Source organism: Pseudophryne corroboree, chromosome 10 (assembly GCF_028390025.1).
Source record: "Pseudophryne corroboree isolate aPseCor3 chromosome 10, aPseCor3.hap2, whole genome shotgun sequence".
Lineage (NCBI taxonomy): Eukaryota > Metazoa > Chordata > Amphibia > Anura > Myobatrachidae > Pseudophryne > Pseudophryne corroboree.
The window spans coordinates 32,848,938-32,874,812 of NC_086453.1; the positions used below are offsets into that span (position 1 = coordinate 32,848,938).

At 43.3% G+C, this 25,875-nt stretch overlaps 1 protein-coding gene across 1 annotated transcript in view; it reads right to left on the reverse strand.

Moving 5' to 3' along the window:
• Nucleotides 1–25,875, reverse strand: part of LOC134965892 (phospholipase A2 inhibitor gamma subunit B-like) — a 63,217-nt gene that overhangs the window by 14,656 nt on the left and 22,686 nt on the right. Inside the window, exons 2-3 of the mRNA XM_063942284.1 lie at nucleotides 23,360–23,482; nucleotides 22,147–22,296 (exon numbers count right to left, since the gene is read on the reverse strand). Of these exons, the coding sequence (XP_063798354.1) occupies nucleotides 22,147–22,296; nucleotides 23,360–23,482 (273 nt within the window). The remainder of the gene's footprint in view (nucleotides 1–22,146; nucleotides 22,297–23,359; nucleotides 23,483–25,875) is intronic.

The window sequence follows — 25,875 nt, forward strand, 5'->3', positions numbered from 1 at the left end:
CTAAATTAGGTTTTTTAAGAAGCGGTCTAACAATTGCTTCCTTTAGGGGTCCAGGAAAAATGCCTGTCTACAAAGAGCATTGAACAATTTTTGTAAAGACAGGACCAATTATATCCATACAACCTATTAGAAGCTTGGTTGAGGCTGGATCCAGATCACAGGTGGTGGGACGCAAAATCCGGACAATTTCTGCAGTGTCCTTTACATCCACTGGATCAAAGCTGGTCCATGAAGGCAGGTAGCTTATATTGGCAGGCTTTGTAGTTTGGCACTCCTTTGATGGCACTGTGGAGATTCCAGCCCAGATGGTGGATATTTTATCTGCAAAGAAGTTTGCAAACTCGTTGCATCTTGCCTGGGAGAGGGTCTCATCAGTCTGCAGGCATGCTGGCTTGCAAAGCATCTCCACTGTGCGGAAAAGTTGAGCTGGCCTATTGTTTGCTGCTGTGATCTCATTTGACAGGAACTGTGCTTTCTTACGAGTGATTGTCGATTGATATTCTACGTTATGCTTTATTAGTTTTATTTTGTCATCCACTAGGTTAGTCTTCCTCCATCGTCTTTCCAGTCTACGCCCCCTTTTCTTGAGCTCACTAACACTGTTGTCGAACCATGGAGCTTGACGTTGTGGTTTACGAGGTCTTAAACGCACAGGGGCGATAATATCAATTGCAGCCTTAACATCCATATTATAATAATGGACTAGGGAACAGGGATCTTCACAGGCACCCAGTATAGCCAGTATAGCAGAGAGATCCAGATTTGCTGCAAGAGCAGAGGGAATGACCTGTGTGAAGCCCAGACCATTCATTGTGCACAGGAGGTCTTGGCCAAGGCGTGAGAGCTCATCATCCACCCATGCATTGAAATCCCCGAGGATGAGCCATCTTTGGTGTTCCAGAACCAGGCCAGTGACAGTGTCTGCAATTTCTTGCAGAAATATCTTTCCATCTCCAGGTGGCCGGTAAATGAGAAGTACTCTGAAACCTAATCCTGTCGAACTCCAGGCAGCAATGCACTCAAATGAGCGAGTAGTTTCAATAGGGTGGACCCTAAGTTTAAGTTCTTTTTTTGAAGCAGATAGCCACCCCGCCACCCCTGCGGTCCAGTCTTGGGTTGTGGATGACAGAGTAGTTTGTTGGTACTGCAGCCTCCAGTATAGGTGCTACATTTTCATCTAGCCAGGTCTCTGTAATACAGGCTAGATCTGCAGATTCAATAAGGTCAGCAATTGTTGCAGTCTTGTTTCTTATAGATCTGGCATTACAAAGGACTGACCTGATTGGGCATACCAGGGGGCCTTCAGTTTTCTTTATGTTAAGTGCAGGAGCTCTGGGTATGGGGGTCACAAAGTGAGAGTTGACAGTTCTGTCCTTCCAAACACAGGGCCGTCTTTTGGGTATCACTTCTATTTGATTGTTCTTTGAGTATAGGGGTGAGCAGGTGGGCAAAGGACTTAGATGGTTATCGGAGGAAATACATTTCCGGCCTGCTCGCTTCCCACGAATGCACCAGTGTTTTCTTTTTAAAATGCCAAGGGATTGGAGAATAGAAGCCTGTGATGGTGTGATAGGAACTGCAGAACGTGATGGGCGGAGTGAAAGAATGAAGCTGGAGCAATACGTATACATTTGGTCATCAATGACAGATTACTATAAATTTTAGCTGCATATGACGATGAGAGAGGGAGAGAAAGCAGTGTTTTTTGATTTTTTTTTTTTTTTTCCTTTTTGTGTTTTGTTTTCCCTTAATTCGGTATAACATTTGCAGAGAGAGTTAGATTAGGGTGGGTTATTTTATTTCTCTGCAGGGTAAATACTGGCTGCTTTATTTTTACACTGCAATTTAGATTTCAGTTTGAATACACCCCACCCAAATCTAACTCTCTCTGCGCATGTTATATCTGCCCCTCCTGCAGTGCACATGGGGCCTAATTCTGAGTTGATCGCAGCTTCAAATTTGTAAGCAGTTGGGCAAAACCATGTGCACTGCAGGAGGGGCAGATCATAGGTGTGCGCAGGGGGGGTGCCTGGTGCGCACAGGCACCCCCTAATGTCCGGCACCCCGATATCTGTCCCCTCTTCGCTGCACACTGTCAGGACTGCATTACTGACCAGACACCTGGGGTAATCAAGGGTGCCACTGCCACCGGCTTTCAAACTCCCGGCTCCATCTCCATGTAGAAAAACTGCGTGATGTGACGTGATGACGTCATGCTGCTCGCATGCCCACCTGTCACACCCGCCACACACCCACCTCTCTCTTATGTAGACAAATTCAATACTGGCAGGCGGTCAGCAGTAGCATTGACACGTCACTCGTTTTTCCAGCAGCAGCAGCACTACTAGTCTGCGACTGTCACTGTCAGTGTCAGTGAGTTACTGACTTGTAAGTAAGCTGCTGGAGCTTGCAGGGGAAAGAGAGGGGTAGCCTGACCAGGCTGAGGAGGAGCACTGTAATTGCAGTGAGTGCCATCAGGAGTGTTTGTTTGGGGCACACCACAACATCTGACAATCCATCTGTATTATTAGGATTGGTACATGGGTGGATATTTTATATTGCGTTGACCATCAATAGATGGTGCTAGACTTGACCAAAAGGCGGTGCTAAACACACCCCTCCAATGGTGCACCCCCTAATAAAATGTGCTGCGCACGCCTATGGGGCAGATATAACATGTGCAGAGAGATTTAGATTTGGGTGTGATGTATTCAAACTGAAATCTAAATTGCAGTGTAAAAATAAAGCAGCCAGTATTTACCCTGCACAGAAACAAAATAACCCACCCAAATCTAACTCTCTCTGCACATGTTACATCTGCCCCCTTGCAGTGCACATGGTTTTGCCCAATTGCTAACAAACTTGCTGCTGCGATCAACTCAGAATTACCCCCCATGGTTTTGCCCAACTGCTAACAAAATTGCTGCTACGATCAACTCAGAATTGCCCCCATGACCCTCTCCAGGAGGTACACAATGCTCTGCTTCTGTACTTTTCGCTTAATTAATGATTGCCTGCATCTGTTTTGAACAGGTTAATGGATTAGAAAGGTGTTTCACCACAGATGATGGCAATCAGAAATTAAGAGGGAAGTCCAGGCAGGGACGGATCTAGACTTTTCTTTTAGGTGGGGCGGTTTATTTATTCCTGACTCCTACCCTACACCACCAGAGGCGTCACTCACCTCTGTGACACCTGGTGCGGCAGCGAGGAGAAAAGAGGCGGGGCTTCGCGGGAATGGACGGGGCTTAAATAGAGGGGCGGGGCTTCGCGGGTGGAACCTATTTTTACACCATTGCAGGTACGCAAAGGGGGCAGGGCTTTGCGGATGGGCGGGGCTTCGCGTCCCGACACCCGTTTTTTTTTTCACTGAGGGGTGTGGGAGGTGAGGGCTGACTCTCGGGAGGTGCTGTCCCTGCAGTGCTGGCTCCTACAAAGTGACAGGAGCCGAGTGCTGCACATAATATAACAGTGCAGCACTCGGCTTCTGTCACTCTGCAGGAGCCGGCATTTTGGTGTCACCCCTCGGCGGGTGACACCCGGGAGCGGGCCGCACCCCCCGCACCCCCCTTGTGACGCCACTGCCCTACACTCATTACTCCTCCCACTTCCCATTGTTGTACTGTAGTGTAACGTGTATAAGTAGCTCTTCTGTGGTGTAACGTGTATAAGCTGTTGTACTGCGGTGTAACGTGTATAAGCTGTTGTACTGTGGTGTAACGTGTATAAGTAGCTCTCCTGTGGTGTAACGTGTATAAGCTGTTGTACTGTGGTGTAACGTGTATAAGTAGCTCTTCTGTGGTGTAACGTGTATAAGCTGTTGTACTGTGGTGTAACGTGTATAAGTAGCTCTTCTGTGGTGTAACCTGTATAAGCTGTTGTACTGCAATGTAACGTGTATAAGTAGCTCTTCTGTGGTGTAACGTGTATGAGCTGTTGTACTGTGGTGTAACGTGTATAAGTAGCTCTTCTGTGGTGTAACGTGTATAAGCTGTTGTACTGTGGTGTAACGTGTATAAGTAGCTCTTCTGTGGTGTAACGTGTATAAGCTGTTGTACTGTGGTGTAACGTGTATAAGCTGTTGTACTGTGGTGTAACGTATATAAGTAGCTCTTCTGTGGTGTAACGTGTATAAGCTGTTGTAAAGTGTAACGTGTATAAGTAGCTCTTCTGTGGTGTAACGTGTATAAGCTGTTGTACTGTGGTGTAACGTGTATAAGTAGCTCTTCTGTGGTGTAACGTGTATAAGCTGTTGTACTGTGGTGTAACGTGTATAAGTAGCTCTTCTGTGGTGTAATGTGTATAAGCTGTTGTACTGCGGTGTAACGTGTATAAGTAGCTCTTCTGTGGTGTAACGTGTATAAGCTGTTGTACTGCGGTGTAACGTGTATAAGTAGCTCTTCTGTGGTGTAATGTATATAAGCTGTTGTACTGCGGTGTAACGTGTATAAGTAGCTCTTCTGTGGTGTAACGTGTATAAGCTGTTGTACTGCGGTGTAATGTGTATAAGTAGCTCTTCTGTGGTTTAACGTGTATAAGCTGTTGTACTGTGGTGTAACGTGTATAAGTAGCTCTTCTGTGGTGTAATGTGTATAAGCTGTTGTACTGTGGTGTAACGTGTATAAGTAGCTCTTCTGTGGTGTAATGTGTATAAGCTGTTGTACTGTGGTGTAACGTGTATAAGCTGTTGTACTGTGGTGTAACGTATATAAGTAGCTCTTCTGTGGTGTAACGTGTATAAGCTGTTGTAAAGTGTAACGTGTATAAGTAGCTCTTCTGTGGTGTAATGTGTATAAGCTGTTGTACTGTGGTGTAACGTGTATAAGTAGCTCTTTGGTCTAACGTGTGTGTATAAGCTGTTGTACTGTGGTGTAACGTGTATAAGCTGTTGTACTGTGGTGTAACGTGTTTAAGCTGTTGTACTGTGGTGTAACGTGTATAAGCTGTTGTACTGTGGTGTAACGTGTATAAGCTGTTGTACTGTGGTGTAACATGTATAAGTAGCTCTTCTGTGGTGTAACGTGTATAAGCTGTTTTAACGTGTAACGTGTATAAGTAGCTCTTCTGTGGTGTAACGTGTATAAGCTGTTGTACTGCAGTGTAATGTGTATAAGTAGCTCTTCTGTGGTGTAATGTGTATAAGCTGTTGTACTGCAGTGTAACGTGTATAAGTTGTTGTACTGTGGTGTAACGTGTATAAGTAGCTCTTCTGTGCTGTAACGTGTATAAGCTGTTGTACTGTGGTGTAACGTGTATAAGTAGCTCTTCTGTGGTGTAACGTGTATAAGCTGTTGTACTGTGCTGTAACGTGTATAAGCTGTTGTACTGTGGTGTAATGTGTATAAGTAGCTCTTCTGTGGTGTAACGTGTATAAGCTGTTGTACTGTGGTGTAACGTGTATAAGCTGTTGTACAGTGGTGTAACGTGTATAAGTAGCCCTTCTGTGGTGTAACGTGTATAAGCTGTTGTACTGTTGTGTAACGTGTATAAGTAGCTCTTCTGTGGTGTAACGTGTATAAGCTGTTGTACTGCGGTGTAACGTGTATAAGTAGCTCTTCTGTGGTGTAACGTGTATAAGCTGTTGTACTGCGGTGTAACGTGTATAAGTAGCTCTTCTGTGGTGTAACGTGTATAAGCTGTTGTACTGCGGTGTAACGTGTATAAGTAGCTCTTCTGTGGTTTAACGTGTATAAGCTGTTGTACTGTGGTGTAACGTGTATAAGTAGCTCTTCTGTGGTGTAATGTGTATAAGCTGTTGTACTGTGGTGTAACGTGTATAAGTAGCTCTTCTGTGGTGTAATGTGTATAAGCTGTTGTACTGTGGTGTAACGTGTATAAGCTGTTGTACTGTGGTGTAACGTCTATAAGTAGCTCTTCTGTGGTGTAACGTGTATAAGCTGTTGTAAAGTGTAACGTGTATAAGTAGCTCTTCTGTGGTGTAATGTGTATAAGCTGTTGTACTGTGGTGTAACGTGTATAAGTAGCTCTTCTTTGGTCTAACGTGTGTGTATAAGCTGTTGTACTGTGGTGTATCGTGTATAAGCTGTTGTACTGTGGTGTAACGTGTTTAAGCTGTTGTACTGTGGTGTAACGTGTATAAGCTATTGTACTGTGGTGTAACGTGTATAAGTAGCTCTTCTGTGGTGTAACGTGTATAAGCTGTTTTAACGTGTAACGTGTATAAGTAGCTCTTCTGTGGTGTAACGTGTATAAGCTGTTGTACTGCAGTGTAATGTGTATAAGTAGCTCTTCTGTGGTGTAATGTGTATAAGCTGTTGTACTGCAGTGTAACGTGTATAAGCTGTTGTACTGTGGTGTAACGTGTATAAGTAGCTCTTCTGTGGTGTAACATGTATAAGCTGTTGTACTGCGGTGTAACGTGTATAAGTAGCTCTTCTGTGGTGTAACGTGTATAAGCTGTTGTACTGTGGTGTAACGTGTATAAGTAGCTCTTCTGTGCTGTAACGTGTATAAGCTGTTGTACTGTGGTGTAATGTGTATAAGTAGCTCTTCTGTGGTGTAACGTGTATAAGCTGTTGTACTGTGGTGTAACGTGTATAAGCTGTTGTACAGTGGTGTAACGTGTATAAGTAGCCCTTCTGTGGTGTAACGTGTATAAGCTGTTGTACTGTTGTGTAACGTGTATAAGTAGCTCTTCTGTGGTGTAACGTGTATAAGCTGTTGTACTGTGGTGTAACGTGTTTAAGCTGTTGTACTGTAGTGTAACGTGTATAAGCTGTTGTACTGTGGTGTAACGTGTATAAGCTGTTGTACTGTGGTGTAACGTGTATAAGTAGCTCTTCTGTGGTGTAATGTGTAAAAGCTGTTGTAACGTGTATAAGTAGCTCTTCTGTGGTGTAACATGTATAAGCTGTTGTACTGCGGTGTAATGTGTATAAGTAGCTCTTCTGTGGTGTAACGTGTATAAGCTGTTGTACTGCGGTGTAACGTGTATAAGTTGTTGTACTGTGGTGTAACGTGTATAAGTAGCTCTTCTGTGCTGTAACGTGTATAAGCTGTTGTACTGTGGTGTAACGTGTATAAGTAGCTCTTCTGTGGTGTAACGTGTATAAGCTGTTGTACTGTGGTGTAACGTGTATAAGCTGTTGTACTGTGGTGTAACGTGTATAAGCTGTTGTACTGTGGTGTAACGTGTATAAGTAGCTCTTCTGTGGTGTAACGTTTATAAGCTGTTGTACTGTGGTGTAACATGTATAAGCTGTTGTACTGTGGTGTAACGTGTATAAGTAGCTCTTCTGTGGTGTAACGTGTATAAGCTTTTGTACTGTGGTGTAACGTGTATAAGCTGTTGTACTGTGGTGTAACGTGTATAAGTAGCTTTTCTGTGGTGTAACGTGTATAAGCTGTTGTACTGTGGTGTAACGTGTATAAGCTGTTGTACTGTGGTGTAACGTGTATAAGTAGCTCTTCTGTGGTGTAACGTGTGGGATTATATATATATATATATATATATAATTGTATTTTAATTATAATGATCTTTTTTTATTTTAATTTTTTATTTTATTTAATTTTATTTAGGGTTTTTTATTTATTTATTGTAAAATATATTTTTATTTGTGTTCTTTTTTTTTTGTTTGTGGGGGGGGGGGGGCGCAATTTTACTGTCTTGCCTCGGGTGAGAGCAATCCTAGTTTCGGCCCTGGCCACCTTCCATGTCACAGTTACATGTGTTATATACAGGGTGTAGCTACCATAGGTGCAGGGAGTGCAGCTGCTATGGGGCCCAGAGCTGAGTGGAGCCACCTTCCCTGTCACAGTTACATGTGTTATATACAGGGTGTAGCTGCCATAGGTGCAGGGAGAGCAGCTGCTATGGGGCCCAGAGCTGAGAGGGGCCCACCTTCCCTGTCACAGTTACATGTGTTATATACAGGGTGTAGTTACCATAGGTGCAGGGAGTGCAGCTGCTATGGGGACCAGAGCTGAGAGGGGCCACCTTCCCTGTCACAGTTACATGTGTTTTATACAGGGTGTAGCTACCATAGGTGAAGGGAGTGCAGCTGCTATGGGGCCCAGAGCTGAGAGGGGCCACCTTCCCTGTCACAGTTACATGTGTTATATATAAAGGGTGTAGCTGCCATAGCTGCAGGGAGTGCAGCTGCTATGGGGCCCAGAGCTGATAGGGGCCACCTTCCCTGTCACAGTTACATGTGTTACATACAGGGTGTAGCTACCATAGGTGCAGGGAGTGCAGCTGCTATGGGGCCCAGAGCTGAGAGGGTCCACCTTCCCTCTCACAGTTACATGTGTTATATACAGCGTGTAGTTACCATAGGTGCAGGGAGTGCAGCTGGTATGGGGACCAGAGCTGAGAGGGGCCACCTTCCCTGTCAGTTACATGTGTTATATACAGGGTGTAGCTACCATAGGTGCAGGGAGTGTAGCTGCTATGGGGCCCAGAGCTGAGAGGAGCCACCTTCCCTGTCACAGTTACATGTGTTATATACAGGGTGCAGCTGCCATAGCTGCAGGGAGTGCAGCTGCTATGGGGCCCAGAGCTGATAGGGGCCACCTTCCCTGTCACAGTTACATGTGTTATATACAGGGTGTAGCTGCCATATGTGCAGGGAGAGTAGCTGCTATGGGGCCAGAGCTGAGAGGGGCCACCTTCCCTGTCACAGTTACATGTGTTATATACAGGGTGTAGCTACCATAGGTGCAGGGAGTGCAGCTGCTATGGGGCCCAGAGCTGGGAGGGGCCCCCTTCCCTGTCACAGTTACATGTGTTATATACAGGGGTATAGCTACCATAGGTGCAGGGAGTGCAGCTGCTATGGGTCCCAGAGCTGAGAGGGGCCACCTTCCCTGTCACAGTTACATGTGTTATATACAGGGTGTAGTTACCATAGGTGCAGGGAGTGCAGCTGGTATGGGGACCAGAGCTGAGAGGGGCCACCTTCCCTGTCACAGTTACATGTGTTATATACAGGGTGTAGCTACCATAGGTGCAGGGAGTGCAGCTGCTATGGGGCCAGAGCTGAGAGGGGCCACCTTCCCTGTCACAGTTACATGTGTTATATACAGGGTGTAGCTACCATAGGTGCAGGGAGTGCAGCTGCTAAGGGGCACTGAGCTGAGGGGTGCCACCTTCCCTGTCACAGTTACATGTGTTATATACAGGGTGTAGCTACCATAGGTGCAGGGAGTGCAGCTGCTATAGGGCCCAGAGCTGAGAGGGGCCACCTTCCCTGTCATAGTCACATGCAGAGGCGGATTTAGACCTCATGGGGCCCTAAGTGAAACACTGATCTGGGGACCCCCTTTCTCAAACAGTCTTCAGTGTACCTCCCCCCACCAATTGTAGCAGACAGGCCACCGCTCATTGTGCCACCCCCCAAGTCAGAGTACCCTTCCCAATCTGCTCCCTCCCACCTCATTATAGCAGGCAGGTGGCAGTTGTACTACTAGTGTACTTAAGATCACACTGTAGGCACTGCGCACAGGCAGGTACAGGCAAGTGGCAGCTGGCAGCCATCTAGTGACTGGCAGTCTGCTGAGAGTATTCAGCCAGAAATCAGAAATGCCCTCCTGAGTCCATGACCTGTCAGCACGGCCCCCTGGGACACCTTTGCAGCTGCTTTAGCTGCTTAGTGGTAAATCTGCATGGTGGTGAGTTGGCATACTTAATTGTCAAATCTGGTAAAATGGAGTCACACTAAAGGCACTGACTGATCTATAGTCACTACAGTCACTGACTGAGGGGATGGTGACAGTGGAGGCTGGAGATGAGCAGAATCGTCCCTGAAAGTTTCCGTATCGACTGACCTTCATGTCTTAAAGTAATGATGGACTGTCGATTCTCTTTGCTGAGTTGAGTGGTTTGTGCCATAATATGGATTACAACAGTAGTCAAATAGGGGTGTCCACTGTGTACTAACCCTACCTCTGCACACAGAGCTGGCCCTAACCAATATGATGCCCTAGGCAAGATTTTGGCTGGTGCCCCCTAGCACCGCCGCTAGTTCTGCAGGAGATGCCTGGCATGAGTCAGCTGGCAGCTCTGCTAATGTTGGGCGCCTTTTGTTTATGAAAATGCATCTTCTTTGCATTACTGTGTGGCTAGGATGCACAAGCAGCTTCCGCTGATAAAAATTATATGCAGCATGCCTATATTCTGTGTGCGACTGCGGCTGTATCTGCATATGAAATGCTACATTACAGTGATTTCCAGGAATACACTATAATGTAGCATTTTGCATACAGATACAGCCGCAGTCACACTCAGAATATAGGCATGCCGCATATCATTTTAATCAGCAGAAGCTGCTGGTGCCCCTAAGACAGGCATGTCCAAACTGCGGCCCTCCAGCTGTTGTGAAACTACATATCCCAGCATGCACTTACACAGTTTTGCTATCAGAGAATGCTAAAGGTGTGTCAGGGCATGCTGGGATTTGTAGTTTCTAAACAGCTGGAGGGCCGCAGTTTGGACATGCCTGCCCTAAGCATACCAAATTCCCTAGGTATTTGCCTAGTTTGCCTATGCCTAAGGCCGGCTCTGTCTGCCCAACACAACTGATGGTCTCAAACACATTAAGAAGGCAAGTCATTCCACAGATTGACTCTTGACAAGGCACACCTGTTAATTCCAAACCATTCCAGGAGACGACCTCATGAAGCTGATTGAGAGAATGCCAAGAGTGTGCAAAGCTGTCATCAAAGCAAAAGGGGGCTACTTTGAGGAATCTCAGATATAAAACATTTTGATTTGTTTAACACTTTTTTGTTTACAACATAATTCCATATGTGTTCTGTCATAGTTTTGATGTCTTCAGTATTAATCTACAATGTAGAAAATAATTCAAATAAATACACGTAACAACCATTGAATGAGAAGGTGTGTCCAAATTTTTGACTGGTGCTATCTATCTATCTATCTATCTATCTATCTATCTATCTATCTATCTATCTATCTATGCCACCTTTGATCTGGCAATCCAGTGTGCCTTTGCTCAATTGTACATCCAAGTGTAGGGATACCTGAGAAGTTAGTATCACGCATGGCACTGCTGTTGTATAAAATCAACTGTATTCAATAAGTATTACAGCATTGCAGTCAGCAATAAGTGATACTTATTGAATACAGTTGACTTTATTAACATCAGTGCCGTGCGTGATACTCTTTTCTAAATTATCTTTACACTTGGATATATATATATATATATATATATATATACATGTAACAAGGAGAAGCGGCACTCACGGCTGGATGTAAATAAATACAGAGACCACAGCAGTACGTATCAACGTTTCAATTCCAAAGAATTTTCGTCAGGATACAGATAACATGTAAAAAATAGCTCACCTTATATCCCTCACCAATTGTGTCCAGGTGTGCTCGCTGGGCGGCCCGGTGGTCCGGAAGCGGCACCTGAGGAAGACGTCACCGCGCATGCGGCTGACGTCAGTGCAACCCATCACCATAGAAACCCGGGAGCGTGTATACAAAAAGGAACTGGGGAAAATACAAATAACTACATATTGAAAGGACAATCTTAATCCATATGTTACAATAAATAAAGAAACATGAAAAGAAACATAAAAGGAACACACTGATACCTGCTTGTCAATTTAGAATTAAATATAAACTGAACATTAGATATATTAGCTTGATATTTTATAGCCCTGTCACGCAGTATTATATCCTAACACGGTAATATATCAATTAAAGCCAGATAGAGGTAGTGCATCATTAAGCCCCCTAGGATTAATGGTATCTAGGCGAAGAATCCAACGGGATTCACATCTTAATAAGGCAGCTCCCCGATCACCGCCCCTCAAAGACTGGGAGATATGGTCGATCATCCTGTATTTTAAACTGCATAGACTATGTCTAGCAGTCACAAAATGACGTGCGGCTGGTTGGTCGCTCGAACCACTGGCCAATGCTGATCTAATCGCAGAACGGTGAGCCGTCATCCGCTCCTTGAATTTACGAGTAGTTTTACCTACGTATACCAGTCCGCAGGGACATACGATCTGGTACACGACAAAGGTTGATTCACATGTCAAATGATGTCTAATTAAAAATTTCTTACCAGACCAGGGGTGACAGAAAGTATCACCAGTGAGCATGAATTTTCATGTAGTACATGCACACTTAAAACATCCATGCGGTTTGTGTTTCAAAAAACCTGTAGAGGATTTACCCTTACCTGCTATATCGGTTTTTACTAATATATCGCGTAGATTCCTCGCTCGTTTATAGCAAGGCATAAGTCTAGTATCAGATAGGCCAAGATTGCTATCCGATTGGACAATGGTCCAGTGTTTTTTTGAGATTTTATTCACACCACTGGACAGGGTGTTAAATTGATTGACCCAGGGTAAAATGGCTTTAGATCCACTATCCTGTTTTTTGCAGAGAAGGCTGATTCTATCCATAGCAAGAACCTTTTCTTTGATTGCTATTAATTGTTTTAAACTATATCCTCTGACCAGAAATTTATCAATTAACTCATCCATTTGTAATACTGCTACCTCTCTATCACTATTAATGCGCATAATGCGCATCATTTGTGAATAAGGTAACCCACGTTTCAGACTGACAGGATGACAACTAGTGTTGTGCAAAAAGGTATTGCGGTCTGTGCTTTTAGAAAATACCGTGGTGTGAATTCTGGATTGTTCAATCTTAATAAGGACATCTAAGAATTCTATTTCACATTGACTCATTTTGTATGTTAATTTAACTGGACTGGTACTTTCATTGTGATTCTCCAGCACCTGTGTCAATTTTTCCAGGGGACCATTCCAAAACAAAAGCAAATCATCTATATATCTGGTATAAAAAAACACCATAGATGATATAGATGAATCACTAAAAAAGATGTCACGTTCGACGTCCAACATATATATATTTGCATATGTCGGAGCGACGGCAGATCCCATCGCACAGCCACGATTTTGTAAAAAGAACTTGTTGTCATACAGGAAAAAATTCTTACTGAGAATCAATTCCAATAGGATCAAAATCATATCAATATGGGACAATGACATTTCACTCTTAGACGTCAAAAACTTCTTAACCGCCATTAACCCTTCATGGTGGGGGATCACAGTGTAAAGGCTAGCTACATCTATGGTAACTAACCACATATCATCAGGTAACTCTCCTAAATTGGCTAATTTATTAAGCAGCATCGTAGTGTCCATTAAAAACAGTGGCTGCTCATGTAATAAAGGTTGTATCATACAATCCAGCAATATGGATGTCGGTTGAAACAATGATCCGCGAGCGGATATAATTGGACGGCCTGGAGGCGGGTTCATGCCTTTATGTATTTTTGGCAAAGTGTACAACAAAGGGACTAAAGGGTATTCCGGGATAAGTAAATCAAAAACATCATCAGAAATGAATCCCACATCTTTAGCCATAATTAATGCTTCTTTGAGTTCATTTGCAAAAATGGTAGTTGGATTGCCACGTAATTTACAATAGACTCCAGGTTCGTCCAACTGTCGTTGGATCTCATTTTTGTAATCCGGTAGGTCTTGCAACACGATGGCTCCCCCTTTATCTGCTGGACGTATAATTATTGAATCATTTCTGGACAAAGAGTTAAGAGCTAATCGTTCAGATTTAGTCAAATTGGCATGAATCTTATCAGCCGAGGTAAATAGAGCACTAACATCCTGATCTAATACCCTAATAAAAGTTTTAATGCTGGCATTATTAGAAAGAGGATCAAAAGACGACTTCTTCTTGAACTGACACAATTTTTTTGGAATCGCAGAAGATATAGATGTTGGTTTATCAAAAAATAATTCTTTTAATTTCAACTTGCGGTTGAGTTGGTTCTTCTCAACTTGCCACTGTAACGGATCAAACTGATTGCTAGGAACAAATGAAAGGCCTTTGGATAGGACCTTTATTTCATTAACTGAAAGCTCATAGCTGGACAGATTGCAAATCAATTCTTCTTGTTTTTCGCGGACTTGTTTCTTCCACGCCCGGCTGCGCTTGTACTGGCCTCCTCTCCTTGTGTGTCTATTTTGTGTGCATATTTTCTGCGGGTGGTCATCCCTAAAGGGACATTCCTCCCACCACCACGCTTTCCACTAGTTGATTCATATTCACTGTTGGTACTGCTGTTCTCAGCCGAGGTCTCAGTATCAATGGCAGAGCGTGGATATCTCCGTCCACGAAAGAACGGGCGTCGGTTCTCATCTTGATTAGAACCTGATAGCCAACGATATACCTGATGGTTCTCGTAGTCCTTTTCCACTTTAATGAATTTGTCCTTTTTGAACTTGATCAGGTCTCTTTTGTAGGTGGCAATCTGGTTATTGAGCTTAGATATCCAATCACCCTCATTATCTGAGATGAGTGTTGACATGTGTATTGTCTCAAAATTACTGATTTTGTCTTTTAATGTTTGTACCTCTTTGTTAGAAAATTCAATTACCAGTAGCATTAGATCAGAAGAACATTTATTTAAAATGGATACCCATTTACGACAAAACACCGGATCGAATCTGCCAATAGTAGGGCAATTCCGTACCCTGAATCCACGAGGGATTTTTTTAACACGGAAATAGTCACTGAGTGTAATAGAATGTAAATTAAAATCAACCTCCTTCTTCTTTAATTTTAACAACTCCTTGAAAATACCATCTAATGATAAAGCTTCTGGCTGATCAAGAAGCTGTTCTTTATGTAAAATTTCTTCTGTTTCAGTTTCAGAATAACTGAAATGCTCTTGTAGTGGTATTAGCAAAGGGTTAAACTGTTCATCAATAACAGCAGCAGATTCAGTCATGGTTCCCAAAGTGCAGTTTGGATAAGTCGGCTAGATCAATATGCAGGAAAACAAGATTCCCCAGACGTTAAAATATACTGAGAGCAGTACAGCACATATATACTGAACTCAATTAGTCCTGGAATTAGTGCATAAACAATGAAACAGTATGCAGAGTGTTGCCTTGTCTGGATACAAATCCTGTGGCAGGGATTTGTGCAATAGATATCGACACCATAGAAGACCGGCACTCACTTAACAGACATTATGGTGCCCGGTGCCCTCAGCAACAAAGTTTAGACACATGTAACAAGGAGAAGCGGCACTCACGGCTGGATGTAAATAAATACAGAGACCACAGCAGTACGTATCAACGTTTCAATTCCAAAGAATTTTCGTCAGGATACAGATAACATGTAAAAAATAGCTCACCTTATATCCCTCACCAATTGTGTCCAGGTGTGCTCGCTGGGCGGCCCGGTGGTCCGGAAGCGGCACCTGAGGAAGACGTCACCGCGCATGCGGCTGACGTCAGTGCAACCCATCACCATAGAAACCCGGGAGCGTGTTTACAAAAAGGATCTGGGGAAAATACAAATAACTACATATTGAAAGGACAATCTTAATCCATATGTTACAATAAATAAAGAAACATGAAAAGAAACATAAAAGGAACACACTGATACCTGCTTGTCAATTTAGAATTAAATATAAACTGAACATTAGATATATTAGCTTGATATTTTATAGCCCTGTCACGCAGTATTATATCCTAACACGGTAATATATCAATTAAAGCCAGATAGAGGTAGTGCATCATTAAGCCCCCTAGGATTAATGGTATCTAGGCGAAGAATCCAACGGGATTCACATCTTAATAAGGCAGCTCCCCGATCACCGCCCCTCAAAGACTGGGAGATATGGTCGATCATCCTGTATTTTAAACTGCATAGACTATGTCTAGCAGTCACAAAATGACGTGCGACTGGTTGGTCGCTCGAACCACTGGCCAATGCTGATCTAATCGCAGAACGGTGAGCCGTCATCCGCTCCTTGAATTTACGAGTAGTTTTACCTACGTATACCAGTCCGCAGGGACATACGATCTGGTACACGACAAAAGTTGATTCACATGTCAAATGATGTCTAATTAGACATCATTTGACATGTGAATCAACTTTTGTCGTGTACCAGATCGTATGTCCCTGCGGACTGGTATACGTAGGTAAAACTACTCGTAAATTCAAGGAGCGGATGACGGCTCACCGTTCTGCGATTAGATCAGCATTGGCCAGTGGTTCGAGCGACCAACCAGTCGCACGTCATTTTGTGACTGCTAGACATAGTCTATGCAGTTTAAAATACAGGATGATCGACCATATCTCCCAGTCTTTGAGGGGCGGTGATCGGGGAGCTGCCTTATTAAAATGTGAATCCCGTTGGATTCTTCGCCTAGATACCATTAATCCTAGGGGGCTTAATGATGCACTACCTCTATCTGGCTTTAATTGATATATTACCGTGTTAGGATATAATACTGCGTGACAGGGCTATAAAATATCAAGCTAATATATCTAATGTTCAGTTTATATTTAATTCTAAATTGACAAGCAGGTATCAGTGTGTTCCTTTTATGTTTCTTTTCATGTTTCTTTATTTATTGTAACATATGGATTAAGATTGTCCTTTCAATATGTAGTTATTTGTATTTTCCCCAGATCCTTTTTGTATACACGCTCCCGGGTTTCTATGGTGATGGGTTGCACTGACGTCAGCCGCATGCGCGGTGACGTCTTCCTCAGGTGCCGCTTCCGGACCACCAGGCCGCCCAGCGAGCACACCTGGACACAATTGGTGAGGGATATAAGGTGAGCTATTTTTTACATGTTATCTGTATCCTGACGAAAATTCTTTGGAATTGAAACGTTGATACGTACTGCTGTGGTCTCTGTATTTATTTACATCCAGCCGTGAGTGCCGCTTCTCCTTGTTACATGTGTCTAAACTTTGTTGCTGAGGGCACCGGGCACCATAATGTCTGTTAAGTGAGTGCCGGTCTTCTATGGTGTCGATATCTATTGCACAAATCCCTGCCACAGGATTTGTATCCAGACAAGGCAACACTCTGCATACTGTTTCATTGTTTATGCACTAATTCCAGGACTAATTGAGTTCAGTATATATGTGCTGTACTGCTCTCAGTATATTTTAACGTCTGGGGAATCTTGTTTTCCTGCATATTGATCTAGCCGACTTATCCAAACTGCACTTTGGGAACCATGACTGAATCTGCTGCTGTTATTGATGAACAGTTTAACCCTTTGCTAATACCACTACAAGAGCATTTCAGTTATTCTGAAACTGAAACAGAAGAAATTTTACATAAAGAACAGCTTCTTGATCAGCCAGAAGCTTTATCATTAGATGGTATTTTCAAGGAGTTGTTAAAATTAAAGAAGAAGGAGGTTGATTTTAATTTACATTCTATTACACTCAGTGATTATTTCCGTGTTAAAAAAATCCCTCAAGGATTCAGGGTACGGAATTGCCCTACTATTGGCAGATTCGATCCGGTGTTTTGTCGTAAATGGGTATCCATTTTAAATAAATGTTCTTCTGATCTAATGCTACTGGCAATTGAATTTTCTAACAAAGAGGTACAAACATTAAAAGACAAAATCAGTAATTTTGAGACAAAACACATGTCAACACTCATCTCAGATAATGAGGGTGATTGGATATCTAAGCTCAATAACCAGATTGCCACCTACAAAAGAGACCTGATCAAGTTCAAAAAGGACAAATTCATTAAAGTGGAAAAGGACTACGAGAACCATCAGGTATATCGTTGGCTATCAGGTTCTAATCAAGATGAGAACCGACGCCCGTTCTTTCGTAGACGGAGATATCCACGCTCTGCCATTGATACTGAGACCTCGGCTGAGAACAGCAGTACCAACAGTGAATATGAATCAACTAGTGGAAAGCGTGGTGGTGGGAGGAATGTCCCTTTAGGGATGACCACCCGCAGAAAATATGCACGCAAAATAGACACACAAGGAGAGGAGGCCAGTACAAGCGCAGCTGGGCGTGGAAGAAACAAGTCCGCGAAAAACAAGAAGAATTGATTTGCAATCTGTCCAGCTATGAGCTTTCAGTTAATGAAATAAAGGTCCTATCCAAAGGCCTTTCATTTGTTCCTAGCAATCAGTTTGATCCGTTACAGTGGCAAGTTGAGAAGAACCAACTCAACCGCAAGTTGAAATTAAAAGAATTATTTTTTGATAAACCAACATCTATATCTTCTGCGATTCCAAAAAAATTGTGTCAGTTCAAGAAGAAGTCGTCTTTTGATCCTCTTTCTAATAATGCCAGCATTAAAACTTTTATTAGGGTATTAGATCAGGATGTTAGTGCTCTATTTACCTCGGCTGATAAGATTCATGCCAATTTGACTAAATCTGAACGATTAGCTCTTAACTCTTTGTCCAGAAATGATTCAATAATTATACGTCCAGCAGATAAAGGGGGAGCCATCGTGTTGCAAGACCTACCGGATTACAAAAATGAGATCCAACGACAGTTGGACGAACCTGGAGTCTATTGTAAATTACGTGGCAATCCAACTACCATTTTTGCAAAGGAACTCAAAGAAGCATTAATTATGGCTAAAGATGTGGGATTCATTTCTGATGATGTTTTTGATTTACTTATCCCGGAATACCCTTTAGTCCCTTTGTTGTACACTTTGCCAAAAATACATAAAGGCATGAACCCGCCTCCAGGCCGTCCAATTATATCCGCTCGCGGATCATTGTTTCAACCGACATCCATATTGCTGGATTGTATGATACAACCTTTATTACATGAGCAGCCACTGTTTTTAATGGACACTACGATGCTGCTTAATAAATTAGCAAATTTAGGAGAGTTACCTGATGATATGTGGTTAGTTACCATAGATGTAGCTAGCCTTTACACTGTGATCCCCTACCATGAAGGGTTAATGGCGGTTAAGAAGTTTTTGACGTCTAAGAGTGAAATGTCATTGTCCCATATTGATATGATTTTGATCCTATTGGAATTGATTCTCAGTAAGAATTTTTTCCTGTATGACAACAAGTTCTTTTTACAAAATCGTGGCTGTGCGATGGGATCTGCCGTCGCTCCGACATATGCAAATATATATATGTTGGACGTCGAACGTGACATCTTTTTTAGTGATTCATCTATATCATCTATGGTGTTTTTTTATACCAGATATATAGATGATTTGCTTTTGTTTTGGAATGGTCCCCTGGAAAAATTGACACAGGTGCTGGAGAATCACAATGAAAGTACCAGTCCAGTTAAATTAACATACAAAATGAGTCAATGTGAAATAGAATTCTTAGATGTCCTTATTAAGGTTGAACAATCCAGAATTCACACCACGGTATTTTCTAAAAGCACAGACCGCAATACCTTTTTGCACAATACTAGTTGTCATCCTGTCAGTCTGAAACGTGGGTTACCTTATTCACAAATGATGCGCATTATGCGCATTAATAGTGATAGAGAGGTAGCAGTATTACAAATGGATGAGTTAATTGATAAATTTCTGGTCAGAGGATATAGTTTAAAACAATTAATAGCAATCAAAGAAAAGGTTCTTGCTATGGATAGAATCAGCCTTCTCTGCAAAAAACAGGATAGTGGATCTAAAGCCATTTTACCCTGGGTCAATCAATTTAACACCCTGTCCAGTGGTGTGAATAAAATCTCAAAAAAACACTGGACCATTGTCCAATCGGATAGCAATCTTGGCCTATCTGATACTAGACTTATGCCTTGCTATAAACGAGCGAGGAATCTACGCGATATATTAGTAAAAACCGATATAGCAGGTAAGGGTAAATCCTCTACAGGTTTTTTGAAACACAAACCGCATGGATGTTTTAAGTGTGCATGTACTACATGCAAATTCATGCTCACTGGTGATACTTTCTGTCACCCCTGGTCTGGTAAGAAATTTTTAATTAGACATCATTTGACATGTGAATCAACTTTTGTCGTGTACCAGATCGTATGTCCCTGCGGACTGGTATACGTAGTTAAAACTACTCGTAAATTCAAGGAGCGGATGACGGCTCACCGTTCTGCGATTAGATCAGCATTGGCCAGTGGTTCGAGCGACCAACCAGTCGCACGTCATTTTGTGACTGCTAGACATAGTCTATGCAGTTTAAAATACAGGATGATCGACCATATCTCCCAGTCTTTGAGGGGCGGTGATCGGGGAGCTGCCTTATTAAAATGTGAATCCCGTTGGATTCTTCGCCTAGATACCATTAATCCTAGGGGGCTTAATGATGCACTACCTCTATCTGGCTTTAATTGATATATTACCGTGTTAGGATATAATACTGCGTGACAGGGCTATAAAATATCAAGCTAATATATCTAATGTTCAGTTTATATTTAATTCTAAATTGACAAGCAGGTATCAGTGTGTTCCTTTTATGTTTCTTTTCATGTTTCTTTATTTATTGTAACATATGGATTAAGATTGTCCTTTCAATATGTAGTTATTTGTATTTTCCCCAGATCCTTTTTGTATACACGCTCCCGGGTTTCTATGGTGATGGGTTGCACTGACGTCAGCCGCATGCGCGGTGACGTCTTCCTCAGGTGCCGCTTCCGGACCACCGGGCCGCCCAGCGAGCACACCTGGACACAATTGGTGAGGGATATAAGGTGAGCTATTTTTTACATGTTATCTGTATCCTGACGAAAATTCTTTGGAATTGAAACGTTGATACGTACTGCTGTGGTCTCTGTATTTATTTACATCCAGCCGTGAGTGCCGCTTCTCCTTGTTACATGTGTCTAAACTTTGTTGCTGAGGGCACCGGGCGCCATAATGTCTGTTAAGTGAGTGCCGGTCTTCTATGGTGTCGATATATATATATATATATATATATATATATACACACACACACACACACACACACACACACACACACACACACACAGCAGTGCCATAATTAGGCATTTTAGCGCTGCATGCAAGAGACGGCATTGGTGTCCCTCCCTTATGTAAAATACGTGCAGTGAGCGCTTCACGCAAAAACTTTAGGGGCATGGCTTCACGGGGAAGGGGTGTGTCCACTCAATAATACCAATTCATACTACGGTGCACAGTAGTCTCCATTATTCAAATTACGCCGCTCAGTAGCACCACTACACCAGGTAGAGCCCCTTTTACACATTATGGCAGACAGTCCCCCTTTTTACACATTACGGCAGCCAGTCCCCCTTTTTACACATTACGCCAGACAGCGTCCCCCTTTTTACACATTACGGCAGCCAGTCCCTTTTTTACACATTACGGCAGACAGCGTCCCCTTTTTACACATTACGGCAGCCAGTCCCCCTTTTTACACATTACGGCAGCCAGTCCCCCTTTTTACACATTACGGCAGAGAGTGCTCCTTTTTACACATTACGGCAGACAGCGTCCTCCTTTTTACACATTACAGCGGACAGAGTCCCTCTTTTTACACATTACGGCAGACAGCGTCCCCCTTTTTACACATTACGGCAGACAGCGTCCTCCTTTTTACACATTACAGCGGACAGAGTCTCTCTTTTTACACATTACGGCAGCCAGCGCCCCCTTTTTACACATTACGGCAGCCAGTCCCCCTTTTTACACATTACAGCAGACAGCGTCTCCCTTTTTACACATTACAGCAGACAACGTCCCCCTTTTTACACATTACGGCAGACGGAATAGATAGACAGATAGACAGAGATAAATAGAGAGAGAGAGAGAGATAGACAGACATACAGACAGATACTTACCATCCCTCCCCGCTGCCAGTCAGGCTCCTCGGTGCTGGCAGATCCCGGGAAGGTGAGGAGGAGGGAGGGGGACTGGAGCCGCAGCAGCGCTGTGTAATTGGTAGAGGCGCCACTGCAGCTGTCCCTCTGCTTCCGCACTGGCTGCCCACCGCCGCTGTGAATGCTGGGATGAGGGAAGCGCATCCCAGCATTCACAGCAGCACCGGCCAGCTAATGCGGAAGGAGAGGGACAGCTGCAGCGGCACCGTTACCAATTACATAGAACTACTGCGGCTCCAGTCCCCATCCCTCCTCCTCCGGGTCCTCCCCTGACGCTGGTCCTCTCCTCTTCTCCGGCGGCGCACACAGCACAGGTGGCTTATAATGAGTCAATTTGACTAATTACAAGCCGCTGACATAGTTGCTGGCCGTGCGTCCTCAGGGCGACTGCGCCAAGCACCACACATAGTTACAGCTCTGATACACAGTATATAAAAAGTCTCTATTAAATGTTGCATTCAAAATAGTTGAATCTCTATGGTAAGCACTGTGCACTCACAGACAGGCATCGGAGGAGAACATTTGTTAGTGGAACAGCAGCTGACGCTGGTCTTGGTTGTGGTATTAAGGACACTCACACTTCCTTGCTTAGAACAAAATTTTTGCGCTCGACATCCTCTATCAAAAACTTCAAAGAGACGTAACCCATCTGCAAATCAGTGAGGAGACAAAACAAATGATCAGGCATGTGTACTGTACTGTACTTTTTTTGTTGCAGGTAATAGAACATGGCTTTGACCAAAGAGGAGAGAATTGAGGTCATTTTGATGTCTGCAGCAAAAGAAGTGTTGTAACTTTTGAACCGTTACCGCTATTTAAAATCTGTTTGCAGCAATAAACTTTTCAGCAAATTCCCATGTTGTTTGACATGTTACATGATCCCCTTTCTATTTGAAATAAAAAACATGGTGCCCTACCACTGCACCCCCCCCCCCCCCCCCCCCCATAGGCCCTTCATGCTCCAGTCCGACAATGTGTATAACTTAAGGTTATGGTATCTTTACAGAGCATTTTAGCTTTCAAAAGACTTATATGTTTTCCATGTTGGTGTACCTGTATAGGGGGAATTCAATTCAGCACTATGTTCTGCTATTGCTGTACTGACCCAATGACCAGATGGGACAGATGTGTTAACCTGGAGAAGGCATAAGGAAGTGATAAACCAGTGATAAGTGCAAGGTGATAAATGCACCAGCCAATCAGCTCCAATATGTAAATTAACAGTTAGGAGCTGATTGGCTGGTGCATTTATCACCTTGCATTTATCACTGGTTTATCAGAACCTGTGGCGGGAGCAGCGAAGATTAAAGCTGAAGTCGGTTATTGTGCATCTATCAGTTTAGACACAGAACAATTTTACGAATCTTGAATGAGATTAATAAAATTGGTGTGTGAGTAAATATAAAAAAAAGAACTTATTGTTGCTATTACATAAGCTTGCTGCATTATGCTATGCGATTAAATTTTATGTGATGTCATGAGTCACATAATTAATATGATGTCATCAATCACATGTTATCTCACGTCATTTGCTAAAATGTCATCATTATCAATTTTTTTTAAGTGGACAGTAATTATAGTTATGTGCAATGTTATCCTTAAAGGTTTTCTGTATTCCCCTTCTCTCAGGATCGGTATATTTTATTATCACAATTGTATATCACATTTGGGAGCTAGACAGACTCCATGCTACTTATAGAACATAACCATACCAGAGGATGAGGTCACGGCATGAGTGGAAGCGCAAGCAGCATCTGAAAAGCCGCAGTTTACTGTAGAACCAGAACACAGCGTACCATTAAAGTTTGTGCATTTTACACAGGATAGGGAATAACCTATAAGATAAAAAAGTGCATTTTATTTATTAGCAGTTACTTATATAATGCACACATATTCCGCAGCTCTTTACAGAGAATAATTGTGTCATTCACATCAGTCACTCTCCTATGGAGCTTACAATCTATATTCCTTTACCACATGGTCACACAAACACACTAAGATTACTTTTTTGTCAGAAGCCTGTTAACCCATACCTCCCAAATTCTGTCCCTTGGGAATCGGGACATGCTGCTCCAGAGGTGCGACCACGACCAAAAAGGGGGTGGAGCTCCAGACAGAGGGGTGAGGTCTCGTAGCAAGGGGGCGTAGCCTATTGTAGCAACCCTCGTTTTAGTCATTTTGGGGGCGTGTCCAACGCTTCATGAGCTGCTGGACAGCCCCCGGCTCCCCTCCTTGTGCTGAGCGTGATCACCGGCCGCTTTGCAAAGCAGAGCAGTGGTGATCGCTACCTCTCCCAACTGCATCCCCCGCCCCCACCCGCGGGACACTAAAACCCGCAGGAGGGACAGCGGGACAGTGTCCAATTAGCAGGTCTGTCCCGCTGAAATCAGGACAGTTGTGAGGTAAGGTTAACCTACCCTACCTATGTTTTTGCAGTGGGGGAGGAAACCATAGCTCCCAGAAGAAATCCACAAAGCAAGGAGAGAACGTGTAAACTCCACACACATGGTCCATGACTGGGAATTGAACTCATAACCTCAGCGCTGTGAGGCATTAATGCCATCCGTGTTTCCCTCATTTTGTATACAACATTTGTACAGGATGTGCACTGGCCAACAGCTTGGTCATTATACAAGAAGAAACCCCAAACTGGGCCTTCTCTAGCAGTAAAGTGATTTGAGAAAACATATTTCAATCTTAGTGTTATACAGTATGTATGCCATGCAGAGGGATAGCAGCAGCAGTAATAAATGTATGCAGAGGGATAGCAGCAGCAGCAGTAATAAATGTATGCTATGCAGAGGGATAGCAGCAGCAGTAATAAATGTATGCCATACAGAGGGATAGCAGCAGCAGTAGTAATAAATGTATGCAGAGGGATAGCAGCAGCAGCAGTAAATGTATGCCATGCAGAGGGATAGCAGCAGTAGTAGTAATAAATGTATGCAGAGGGATAGCAGCAGCAGCAGTAAATGTATGCCATGCAGAGGGATAGCAGCAGCAGTAGTAATAAATGTATGCAGAGGGATAGCAGCAGCAGCAGTAAATGTATGCCATGCAGAGGGATAGCAGCAGTAGTAGTAATAAATGTATGCCATGCAGAGGGATAGCAGCAGCAGTAGTAATAAATGTATGCAGAGGGATAGCAGCAGCAGCAGCAGTAAATGTATGCCATGCAGAGGGATAGCAGCAGTAGTAGTAATAAATGTATGCCATGCAGAGGGATAGCAGCAGCAGTAGTAATAAATGTATGCCATGCAGAGGGATAGCAGCAGCAGTAGTAATAAATGTATGACATGCAGAGGGATAGCAGCAGCAGTAGTAATAAATGTATGACATGCAGAGGGATAGCACCAGCAGTAGTAATAAATGTATGCCATGCAGAGGGATAGCAGCAGCAGTAGTAATAAATGTATGACATGCAGAGGGATAGCAGCAGCAGTAGTAATAAATGTATGCCATGCAGAGGGATAGCAGCAGCAGTAGTAATAAATGTATGCAGAGGGATAGCAGCAGCAGCAGTAAATGTATGCCATGCAGAGGGATAGCAGCAGTAGTAGTAATAAATGTATGCCATGCAGAGGGATAGCAGCAGCAGTAGTAATAAATGTATGCCATGCAGAGGGATAGCAGCAGCAGTAGTAATAAATGTATGACATGCAGAGGGATAGCAGCAGCAGTAGTAATAAATGTATGACATGCAGAGGGATAGCACCAGCAGTAGTAATAAATGTATGCCATGCAGAGGGATAGCAGCAGCAGTAGTAATAAATGTATGACATGCAGAGGGATAGCAGCAGCAGTAGTAATAAATGTATGACATGCAGAGGGATAGCACCAGCAGTAGTAATAAATGTATGACATGCAGAGGGATAGCAGCAGCAGTAGTAATAAATGTATGACATGCAGAGGGATAGCAGCAGCAGTAGTAATAAATGTATGACATGCAGAGGGATAGCACCAGCAGTAGTAATAAATGTATGCCATGCAGAGGGATAGCAGCAGCAGTATTAAATGTATGCAGAGGGATAGCAGCAGCAGTATTAAATGTATGCAGAGGGATAGCAGCAGCAGCAGTAATAAATGTATGCCATGCAGAGGGATAGCAGCAGCAGCAGTAATAAATGTATGCAGAGGGATAGCAGCAGCAGCAGTTCTAAATGTAAGCCATGGAGACTGATAGCAGCAGTTGTAATAAATGTATGACATGCAGAGGGATAGCAGCAGC